Below are 12,500 nucleotides of genomic sequence, written 5' to 3'. Positions count from 1 at the left end.
ATAAAATGTGGAACCTGAAAACTAAAACAATACCTGTTGTCATGGGTGCCCTGGGAATGATAGCGAAAGGGGCTGATTGCTACCTAACTCAGATACCAGGAAACCCAAAAATGGCAGAAACTCAAAAGATAGTGCTCATGGGAACTCCTCATATCCTACGCAAAATACTTTCTATGTAATCTCAGGGTTTAAAACAAACATAATTTTGTTTTTTTATTGGACACTCACTAGAACAACACCAAAAATAAAAATATATGGCACAGTAGGCATAACAACAACATGAACTTCCAACCTGTTGTCTCTTAAGGTCTCTGGGTGAGACTTGGAGCCAACTTGTACAAATATAAAGCAAAAGTCAAACATAGAATAATAATAATAATAATTATTATAATAATAATAATAATAATAATAATAATAATAATAATAATAATAATAATAATAATAATAATAATAAAGATAATAATAATATTGATAATTATTGTTGTTATTATTATTATTATTTTATGATTACTATTATTATTATTATTATTATTATTATCATCATTATCATTATTACTGCTTGAGAGAGCAGTGCATGCCATCAAAATGACACTGGGGTGCAAATACACGAAGCCCAATGTACTCCTCATGCCTACCAGTCTGATAAGGGTACACCAGGCATATGCATCACAACGGTATCTGTGCGTCACGGTGATCTCATGAGAAGAGAAGCAGCGCATGACTTTGCAGGTGGGGGTCAGGTTAGAATTTTCTTCATGTTGAGTAGCCCATCCCATCAAAAGGTCACTGAATAAGGTTTATTTAAGGATGATAAACAAAATATTATTATTATTATTGCCTTTGCACAGCTTCTAACGCTGGAGATGTACTAGTGTCAGTTGTTCACTACCAGTGAACTAAGGTAACACCTTTTATTTTTCAACCAACTTCAGGAGTATTCGAGCGGTTCCAAGTAGTGCTGCTTTTTCAAGTGTTCCACCCTTATTGCAGCCCCTATTTGTTTCACGTACTTCTCGACATTTTTGCTCACTGTTCCAGAGCTTCGACAATTATTGGTACTACTACCACCTCTTTCATCATCCGCAACTGCTTAACTTCCCAAGCTAACCTGTCATATCTCTCGGCTATTCTTTCTTCCTTATCGCATATCTTGTCAGCTGGACATGCTATATCTATGATCTAGCATAGTTTGATTACATTCTCAATTAAGACTATGTCCAACTTCCTATTCTCTATCTCATAGTCGCACTGAATCATAAAATCCCATATGATCTTTGCATTTCTATTTTCGAAGATACCTTGTTGCAAAGTGTCCAATGAAAAAGCTTTGCTATATTGGCATGGCGTCTCATATTCCTTCTGCGCTAGTGACATACATTGGCCAGTAATATGCCATACGGCTTCACCGTTTTGTCCACATATTCTGCACTTATTACTTTCTGCTGTGTTATCAATTCTGTATCTTATGCAGTTTGTTCTTAGTGCTTGCTCTTGGGCAGCACAGATTATAGTTTCCATTTCCGGTTTCAAATCACTTATCTTCAACATCCCTATGAAATTCACCATGCATTCATTTCTTTACCCACCTATTTTCAGTTTCATTCGTTTTCAATTTCTTGTATAGTGCTTTATCTTTGTAATCTTTCATCCTACACAAGCCTGACATTCCTACTTCTAATAATAGCGGTCCTGTGGAATTTTTTACATACCATGATATATTGTTTTCTTCTGCTCTAAAGCTGTGTTAGCATTCACTAAGTGTGCTTCCTCTTCTTTTTCTTGGTACATAGTCTGTCTGCGTCAATTTTTTGGGTAGAGTGCCCAATATCTCGTTAGCAACTTCCTTGTCTTTCTGTCTAAACTATTTAGATTGTCTAGTGTCCATGTGATTAACCCAGCTCCATATCTAAGGAGAGAAACCGTCCAGGGGTTGATAGCTTCAATCTTATTCGGAACATTTACTTTCGATTTATAATTATTATTATTATTATTATTATTATTATTATTATTATTATTATTATTATTATTATTATTATTATTAGTATTATTATTATTATTATTATTATTATTATTATTATTATTATTATTAATTAATTAATATTATTAATTAATTGTTGTTGTTGTTTATTTCCTTTCTTGGACGAGCGGTCGGTCATTGCAGTACGGCGGTCTCCTATCGAATGACGTATACAGTCGCGCACTTCTATTTATATCCGAATTTCTGTCGAGGGCATGTCCCGACAGGAATCTCCCAATTCCTAGGTCACGCTGAATGCTTATCACTGCACTACTGAGAGTAGCTCCGTGTGCCTTGGGTATGAGCTGTGGTTGTTGTGATGCTCTCATTGTTATTGTATTGAAAGTGTTTTACGTAGGATGCGCGCGTTGCCAAGTGGTGCTATTTTCTGTATGGTTTGTTTACTTGTCAGTCCTAGTGTATCTGTTATGTACTTGTCTGAATATTTTTTTATCATACCTAATGCGCCGACTATGAGAGGAATTGTTTCTGTTTTTAGACTCAACATCCGAGTTACCTTTATTTCCAGGTCTTTGTATTTTGAAAGTTTCTCCGTTTCTTTTCGAGAAGCATTGTCATTTGTTGGCATTGATACATCGATTAGAAAAGATTGTTTCTTGATGATTTCTGACAGACATATCCAGCCTATTGGTCTTAATTTCTCTTAATTTCTCTGTCTGTGTGTATTGACATATCCCAGAATATGGTTGCATTCTCACTTTCTGTGACACACAGAAAATATTTACAACATATATGTATCCATACGGGGCGCCCGGGGCGTATATATATATATATCTATATCTAAAATTGTGTCTTACAGACATTTCGTAGATAAAAATATTTTACAATAATACTCATCCCTACGTTAGCTTATCAGCCAAACTTTTATTTTACAGATATTTGAATGGAAATAATATCGACAAAATTGAAATAGGGACATTCGATGATCTGACCAGGTTAACATATCTGTAAGTTACGAATTCAATTTGATAATATTTTACTGACAATATATTACTAAACGTTTAAAATATTCCCATTTTATGTCACGTTCCGACCATGCCTTCCTCAATATTCGCACATTTTTCGATAGAAAAAGGAGATTTATATATCTATATATATATATATATATATATATATATATAGGTAGATAGATATATAGACACAGATATAGATATATATACGTATATACATATATATATATATATATATATATATATATATATATATATATATACATATATATATATATATATACATATACACACACACACAATTACATTAAGATTATATACATATAAATTGTAATTATAACTAAAGATAAGTCTTCTGGTGTATATGCTGAAAATAGACGCTAAATGGTTTGACCACATAAAAATCCCAATGATACATGTGCGTCTCATTTCCTGTAGGTATGGATAAATATCTAAATTATTTCTGTATGTAAGCTGTGCTGCTGAGTTAAAGCCATGGGGTAGAATCAGAAATTAGCTAATCTAGGTTTTCCTAATTTGTTATAAATTTCCGTTCGCTCTCTGAGTTTCAGCGCGTGTTTCTTTGTGATTTTTCAAGGGGTGTGACGATTTAGCGTCTATTTCAGCATATAGGCTAAAACAATTATATCTATGCCTTTGATAATAATCATATATTTGATTTCACCGTAATCAGTCAATATTAATATACTGGCCACAGAAAATTGCTTTTAAAACATATTATCCTTTATTATTTTATATATATAACTCTATACATACATACACACACATACATACATACATATATATATATATATATATATATATATATAATATATATATGTATATATATACTAGCATTATGACCCGGAGTTTCCGGGTCATAGTGCTAGTGCATGTATATATGTGTATATATATGTGTACATATTACATGTACATCTATATATATATATACATCTACACATAAAATACAAAATACAAAGTTATATCTTGATATCGCTAGTGATAACAATACTCAAAATATATAACAGACTGGAATTGAAGGCCCGTCTCTTGCAATTTCGATCAATTGTATCTTGTCCTCCCTCTTGTTTAGAAGTCTGGCTACAATCCAGCCTACCTCTACTTCTGGGGGAACATATTAAATTTTTATCCGGAAAGGTAAAAATAAAATATTTCCACTTTGCAAGGTTCGGATCGAGTACTCCCTTGCACGTTTCGTTGATCGAACCTTGCTTCTATTGTGGTGATTTTACCGCCTCTGGTTAGATACTTCATATCTTTCATAGTCGCACCAAGACACTTTTGGATGGTGCTTTCCTCCAGGTTTTCAACTTTTTTTCTCTACATTGCATACTTTATAGAATATAATCTTTTCTTTAATTTTATAATTTATTTCGTTTGGTGGTGTTATCCTTAATTTCGCCGTCTTTGTCGGTGATCAATCCGAAATAGGTGTGTATTTCTTCCATTTAAATTTTAATGAGCTCCCGCCCGCCGACGGCTGCAGCGAAATTCATTTTTGGACTTTCTTCTATCGAAGGTATTTCAACAAAAATGCTTCCGTGTAAACGGTGAAAATATTGCCAAAATTGAATCGTGTTCCCAAACAGGGACACAATTAAATTTTTAAACAATAACCAAAGCTCCTTCCCCAAATGGGGAGGGTTACGTTTTACAATTATTTAACAAATGCAACGCCAAAACATTTCATTTTCGAGGAACCAACAAACATGATAACAATAGTTAAACAGTAATAATGATAACAACAAAACTTGCGGTGAATCAAAAAGCTGTACGCACTTGAAGCTATAGTCCTTTATGTATAAGAAATAAACCAACAGCAGTACTCGGTAGAAGTGGCTGTTCGAGAAAACAGACATTACATACAGCCAAATTTCAAATAGATACTTAATGCTAGCTAATTAGCAGATAATCTAATGTAAAAGCTATGGTAAAAGGTATGTACACAGCTCCATCTGGACTATTCTATTCCTGCGCACTAATTTTACTTTTAATTTATTCCCTTTCATGTGAAACCACTTATTCCAGTTCAAGTGATTGATGCAATTTTATACCAATTGCAATTTTTACTTTTGCTATATTACGATTTAATTCATATATAATACTTTAGTTTGATTTTAATTATTACTTACTACATATATTTCAATTGTTATTAATATCTCTAATTTTTATTGTTAAAGTGAAAGTATTTGACAGAAAATAGAGAGATGTTTTTGTTTCACTTTTAACACGTAATACTGAAATAGCGGAGAAGATATGATATTGCTATCAGCTCGCCCTATGCAGGAAGTTAAACATTTTTTTGCCATGAAACTACATGGACCCTAAGTAAGGCATGTGTAATATCTGAATGAAATTGGTTGTATAGTTCTCAAGTTTTAGGGAATCATAATGGAGAAGATATGATATTGCTGTGGGCTCGCCCTCGGCAAGAAGTTAAAATTTTTTGCTGATGACACACCCCGGATCCTAAGTAAGGCATGTGTAAATTTGAATGAAATTGCTTGTGTAGTTCTCAAGTTTTAGGAAAACACACAGACAGACAGACAGACAGACACACATTCTCAGTTTTAAATATATAGATATATTTATACATATCCACATGATTGACCGCTAGTCACTGAAGCATTTTTGTTCTCTCTTTGCTTATTTTATCGTGTTCATTTCTGTTGAAGAGCATGGGCGCGAAATGTAAAAGATTTTCTCACCTCCCCGAGCGTTAAATTTATACACCTTCTTGTTGTTTACACATCTTTCTTCGTCTTCTGCTTTTTTGTAAATTCCAACTATATATACATATATACATGTCTACATATATGAGTCCTTTTGTATGAGTGAACCTATAAGAGTGTATCTGTTCCTATTTCTCGCTGTATAACATTACTCTTTTTATCTCTAGATCAACGCTGATTACCATCCACGACTCTCACTTCTAATTGCACATTAAAAGTACGATATGGATATGAATATATTTTAGAATTGTAACTTTTATCATTTTTCTTTTCTACATCATCATCGTAATCATCATCAACATAATCATCATCATCATCATCATCATCATCATCATCACCACCATCACCATCACCATCATCATCATCATCATCATCATCATCATCATCATCAACATTATCATCATCATAAGCAGCAGCAGCATCTTCTTCGTTTTCTTCTTCTACTTCATCCTCTCCTCTTTCTCTACTCCTATTTCGTGGTAGTTTGTTCTTCTTCTTTTCTTTCGTAATATGTGTTATTTCCTTCCATCTTCCCGTTCCTGTTCTTCTTCCATTCTTCGTAATCTTCTCAATCGTTTTATTTCTTTCTCTTCATTTCATAGTTATTACCTTCGCTCTTATTCCCTCTGCTTCTTCTTCTTCGTTCAGTTTTTCCTATTCTTCTTGTAATTTCTCGTAGTCTCCTTCCTTCAACTCTACTTTGTTTTATAATTTATTGGGACGTTTGCATTCTACGAAATCTCTTCTTTTCTTCTAGTTCTTCATCTACTATTTCTTCTTCACAATCTTCGTCATCATCAACATATCATTATTATTATTATCATTATTATTATTATTATTATTATTATTATTATTATTATTATTATTATTATTATTATTATTATTATTATTCAGTAGTTTTATTTTTATAGCGTGCTTTCACTTCACTACCGAGCGCAGCTCTGTGTGCCTTGGGTATGTGTTGTGATTTGTTGTGATGCTCTGATGGTTATTGTATGGAAAGTGTTCTGCGTAGGATGTGTGCAGTGCCTAGTAGTGCAATTTTCTGTATGTTATATGTGTTTGTAAGTCCTGGTGTTTTTGTTATGTATTTGTCTGAATATTTTTTTATCATGCCTAATGCACCTACTATGATAGGAATTGTTTCTGTTTTCAGATTCCACATTCTAGTTACCCCTATTTCCAGGTCTTTGTATTTTGAGAGTTTCTCCATTTCTTTTAGAGACACGTTGTCATCTGCCGGTATTTATACATCAATTAGAAAGCATTTTTTCTTCATGATCTCTGACAACTATATCTGGTCTGTTGGCCTTAATTTCTCTATCTGTGTGTATCGGCATATTCCAGAGTATGGTTGCTTTCTCGTTTTCTGTGACCTTTTCTGGTGTGTGCCTATACCATCTTTTTTCTGTTGTTATTCCATAATGTTGGCATAGCTTCCAATGTATGTAGGTTCCAACTCTGTCATGTCTGTGAATATATTCCTTCTTAGCCAGGAATGGGCAGCTAGAGATAATATGATTTATTGTTTCTTGTCCATCTCCACATATTCTGCAGTTACTTGTAATATTTCTTTTCATTACATGTTTTTGGTAATTTCTGGTGGGGAGGCTTTGGTCTTGTGCTGCAATTAAAAATCACTCTGTTTCTGCTTTGAGTCCTGAGCTTCTCAACCATTGCTGGGATTTTTCTTTGTCTATTTCTTTTGCGTTTATTTTAGTGCAGTATTTACCATGAAGGGGCTTTTCTTACCATCGTTTTATCATGGTTCGTTGCTGTTCTATTTTTAGTTTGGATTTCATTTGTTTTATAGCTTTTGTTGTTTCTTCATCATCTTCTTCTTCTTCTTCGTGTTTATTAGGTGGTATGATTTCTTGTTTGTATTTGTCAGCTTCCTTAAATACTGAGAACAGTTTTTTGTTTTGCTCGTGTTTTGCTGCTATCTGGATCAGTTTTCCTTCCTTCTGAAGTAGATATTTTTGCAGTCCTATGGTGGTTATTTTATAGTAGTTTTATTATTATTATTATTATTATTATTATTATTATTATTATTATTATTATTATTATTATATTATTATTATATTATTATTATTATTATTATTATTATTATCATTATTATTATTATTTTTATTATTATTATTATTATTATTATTATTTTTAATAGTTATTCATATTATTATTATTCTTGTTCTTCATCATCTTCTGAAAATTATTCGTCTCTTCCTTCCGCTTCGAATTTATTCTTCTTTTCCTCTCTATTTCATCTCCTCCATTGCCTCCTCAACATCATATCATCTTCGACATCTAAACTTCGACCAAATATTCATCTTCTCTGCCTCATAATCTTATTCATTGCTAGGACCATCACATCTTCCGTCAGTTCTACCGCCACCTTTATCCTCCTCAACTTCCCCTTAATCTTTATCATTATCATCATCATCATCCTCATCATTCTCATCATCATCAACAGCAGTATTATCAACATTATCATCACCATCATCAACATGAAACTAATTATCATCGTGTTCTACTTTACATAACTTCCGATATCTTATTTTTTAGCCAAAATGTTCTATACAATTCCTTCTTAAGTGAATTTTATGTTCCAGATCTTTGAGTTCTAATGATATCAAAGAACTCAAACCAGACACCTTCCGAAATCTGTCCAGTTTAACAAGTCTGTAAGTTGAATCAGTGTTTATTTTTATTATGACATTGACGATATATTTCTATAAATGTAATGTCTTCCAATACTTCATTTGAAGCAACCTCACCGTCTTTCCAAAGATGTGTTATCATGTATATAAATCTGTGAGTGTGGGCCCATTTCCTTAATATGGTACATATGACTGAGTGATACTTGCGGGGAACAATTTAGTGAATGAATGTGTACGTCTCTGTGTATGTCTACAACCATTGTCTGTCCAAAGGGCGAGGTATTGTTTGCCAACGTTTGTGAATATGAGTGAGGGCATATTTATGAGTTTTCGGATTTATGAGTGAATAGCAATTGATGGGAAAATGTTAGTGGAAACTTACTTTTGCATACATATATGGTAGCATATATAGTAACACATATTTGTAGTTTTATGTATGTATTTCATTAGGGGTTCAATATGTGGATTGCAGGGAAATTTACGAAGGTGATTTCGAAGGGGATATTTGTATGGTGTGTGGTGCGGGTGGTGCTGGCAGCGGTATTGGTGGTGTTGATAATGTTGGTATTATAGTAGATAGTTGTGTGTATGTGTTGTGGGGAGGTGCTTGGATGGTGTCCTTCATGCATTTTTTCCATTTAGGGACTTCGCTCAACTAGTATTTGTTTCCCCTCTCTGGAAGTATCTCCTACTTGTTGCTCTTCTTCTCCTTCTTTTTCTTCTCCTTCATCTCCTTTAACATCTTCCTTATCTCCTAGTTCTACTTCTTAATTTATTGCAATACTTCTTCCTCTGCTTTTCTTCTTCTTTTTCTTCGTAACATCTTTCAGTTTTCACTTTTCATTTCCTGATCCTGTAATTGTTTTTGTGTTGTTCTCCATGTTGACTTTCTTCTTCAACATCATCTGTTTATGGACGAGTGTGTTATCATGTGTGTATAATATGTACGGAGTTTACCTTTAGATTTAGTTACCGAGTAACTGCCTTGAATAACATTTCAATTTCTGTATTTCGACCCAGATGTTTCATACGCAATTTTCTAAATATATCTTCTACTTGTTGCATTGTTCCCCTTCTTCGTATTCTTCTTCTTCGTCTCCATCTTCTTCTCCTTCTGCATCTTCCCTCTTCTCCTTCTTCTTCTTCTTATTATTATTATTATTTTCCTTCTTCTTCTTCTTCTTCTTCTTTTTCTTCTTCTTCTTCTTCTTCTTCTTCTTCTCTTCTTCTTCTTTTTCTTCTTCTTCTTATTCTTCTCCTCGCCTCCTCCTCCTTCTTCTTCTCCTCCTTCTTCTTCTTCTTTTTCTTCTTCTTCTTTTTCTTCTTCTTTTTCTTCTTCTTCTTCTCCTTCTCCTTTTTCTTCTTCTTCTTTTTCTTCTTCTTTTTCTTCTTCTTCTTCTTCTTTTTCTTCTTCTTCTTTCTTCTTCTTCTTCTTTCTTCTTCTTCTTCTTCTTCATCATCATCATCATATCTACTTCTTCTCCATCATCTTTTTCTTTTCCTTACCATAAATGTTCTTCTTGACTTAATTTTATTCACCAGGGATTTGAGTTATAACGATATCCAAGCAATCAACGAAACCACTTTCCAAAATCTCTCCTACTTGTTGCTCCTCTTCTCCTTCATTCTCTTCTTTTTCTTCTTCTTCTTCTTATTATTATTATTATTTTCCTTCTTCTTCTTCTTCTTCTTTTTGTCTTCTTCGTCTACTTCTTGTACTTATTCACTTTTTCTTTTTGTACTTCTTCTGACTCCTATCCTCGTCCTCCTTCTCCTCCACCCTGTTCTTCATTTTCGTCTTCTTCTTGTTATTCTTCTTCTTGTTGTTCTTTTTTCTTCTCCTTATTCTTTTTCCTCTTCTCGTTCTTCTGTTTCTTCTTCTCCTTCTCCTTTTTCTTCTTCTTCTTCTTCTTCTTCTTCTTCTCTTCTTCTTCTTCTTCTTCATCATCATCATCATATCTACTTCTTCTCCATCATCTTTTTCTTTTCCTTACCATAAATGTTCTTCTTGACTTAATTTTATTCACCAGGGATTTGAGTTATAACGATATCCAAGCAATCAACGAAAACACTTCCCAAAATCTCTCCTACTTGTTGCTCCTCTTCTCCTTCATTCTCTTCTTTTTCTTCTTCTTCTTCTTATTCTTCTCCCTCGCCTCCTCCTCCTCCCCCCCTTCAATATGTGGATTGCAGGGAAATTTACGAAGGTGATTTCGAAGGGGATATTTGTATGGCGGGTGGTGCTGGCAGCGGTACTTGTGGTGTTGGTAATGTTGGTGTTATAGTAGATAGTTGTGTGTATGTGTTGTGGGGAGGTGCTTGGATGGTGTCCTTCATGCATTTTTTCCATTTAGGGACTTCGCTCAACTAGTGTTTGTTTCCTTCTCTGGAAGTATCTCCTACTTGTTGCTCCTCTTCTCCTTCATTCTCTTCTTTTTCTTCTTCTTCTTCTTATTCTTCTCCCTCGCCTCCTCCTCCTCCTCCCCTTCTTCTTTTACTTATTCTTGTTCTTTATTTTCTTCTTCTCCTTCTTCTTTTTCTGCTCCTTCTTCATCATCATCATCATCATTATCTACTTCTTCATTATCTTATTCTCTTTCTTACCATAAATGTTTTTAACACAATTTTAATTTCCAGGAATTTGGCTGAAAACGATATCCAAGCAATCAATGAAAAAACTTCCGCTTCTCCCTCGCCTCCTCCTCCTTCTTCTTCTTCTTCTTTTTCTTCTTCTTCTTCTTCTTCTCTTCTTCTTCTTCTTCTTCTTCTTCTTCTTCTTCTTCTCTTCTTCATCATCATCATCATTATCTACTTCTTCTTCATCATCTTTTTCTTTTTCTTACCATAAATATTCTTCTTAACACAATTTTATTTTCCAGGTATTTGAGTCATAACGATATCCAAGCAATCAACGAAAAAACTTTCCAAAATCTCTCCAGTTTAAAAACTCTGTAAGTTGAATCAATCTTCTTTTATACTATTTCACTGAAGATATCTTCCTAAATGCGTAATGTCTTTCCATACTTCAATTTAAGGTCTACATCCGTCTCTCTATACATGCATTTTATTGTTTTTGGATGTTTGTGAATGTGAGTCTGGGTCCACTTTTAAGATAGGAGATATATGAGGTCGTGGTAATTAAGGGGAACATCAATTGCATGTACGTGTCTCTGTCTAAGGACGAATTTGTTATCATGTGTGTATAATATTTATATTAACATGTGTGTATAATATGTACGGCGTTTACCTTTAGATCGATGCTGAGTAACTGCCTTGAATAACACTTCAGTTTGTGTATTTAGCACCAGAGGTTTCAAACGCACTTTTCTGAACTTATCTCCTACTTATTGCGTTTGATGTTGTTGATCTTCTTCTTCCTTTTCTTCTTCTTCTTCTTCTTCATTCTTCTTCTTCTTCTTCTCCTTCTTCATCTACTCCATATTCTTTCTTCCTCTTCTCCTTCTTCCTCTCCTTTTTCGTCCTCTCCTCCTTCTTCCTCTTCTTCTCCTCCTTCTTCTTCTTCTACTTTCTTCTTCTCCTCCTTCTTCTTCTTCTACTTTCTTCTTCTTCTCCTTCTTCTCCTCCTCCTTCTTCCTCTTGTTCTTTCATCTTCTCCTCCTCCTCCTCCTTCTTCCTCTTCTTCTTCTTCTTCTTCTCCTCCTTCTTTTTCTTCTGCTTCTTCTTCTTTCTTCTTTTCTCCGTGTTCTTTCTTCTTTTCCTTCTTCTTCTTCTTCTTCTTCTTCTTCTTCTTCTTCTTTCTTCTTCTTCTTCTTCTTCTCTTTTGTCTTCTTCTTCTTCATCATCTTCTTTTCTTCTTCTTCTTCTTCTTCTTCTTCTTCTCCTTCTTCTTTTTCTTCTTCTACTTCTTCTTCTTCTTCTTTTCTCCTTCTTCTTCTTCTCCTTCTTCTTCTTCATCATCATCATTATCTACTTCTTCTTCATCACCTTTTTCTTTTTCTTACCATAACTTGTCTTCTTAACACAATTTTATTCTCCAGGTTTTTGAGTTATAACCATATCCAAGCAATCAACGAAACCACTTTCCAAAATCTTCCCAGTTTAGAAACTCTGTAAGTTGAATCAATCTTCTTTTATACTATTT

At 33.8% G+C, this 12,500-nt stretch overlaps 1 protein-coding gene across 4 annotated transcripts in view; it reads left to right on the top strand.

Annotated features, from left to right (window-relative positions):
* Positions 1 to 11,359, top strand: part of LOC115231410 (leucine-rich repeat-containing protein 4-like) — a 25,893-nt gene extending 14,534 nt beyond the window's left edge. For 2 of the 4 annotated variants that reach the window (XM_029801442.2, XM_036500074.1), the window contains 3 exons: positions 2,914 to 2,985; positions 8,351 to 8,422; positions 11,278 to 11,359. In XM_029801442.2, the coding sequence (XP_029657302.2) occupies positions 2,914 to 2,985; positions 8,351 to 8,422; positions 11,278 to 11,353 (220 nt within the window). In that variant the 3' untranslated portion in view covers positions 11,354 to 11,359. Of the gene's footprint in view, positions 1 to 2,913; positions 2,986 to 8,350; positions 8,423 to 9,940; positions 9,971 to 11,277 lie in introns of those variants that run through there. The other 2 variants (XM_036500075.1, XR_004997717.1) reach the window with 2 other exon arrangements.
* Positions 11,360 to 12,500: the final 1,141 nt, after the last annotated feature.

Source organism: Octopus sinensis, unplaced genomic scaffold (genome assembly GCF_006345805.1).
Source record: "Octopus sinensis unplaced genomic scaffold, ASM634580v1 Contig18455, whole genome shotgun sequence".
In the NCBI taxonomy this organism is placed as follows: domain Eukaryota; kingdom Metazoa; phylum Mollusca; class Cephalopoda; order Octopoda; family Octopodidae; genus Octopus; species Octopus sinensis.
This window is presented reverse-complemented; position numbering and strand designations above follow the sequence as displayed.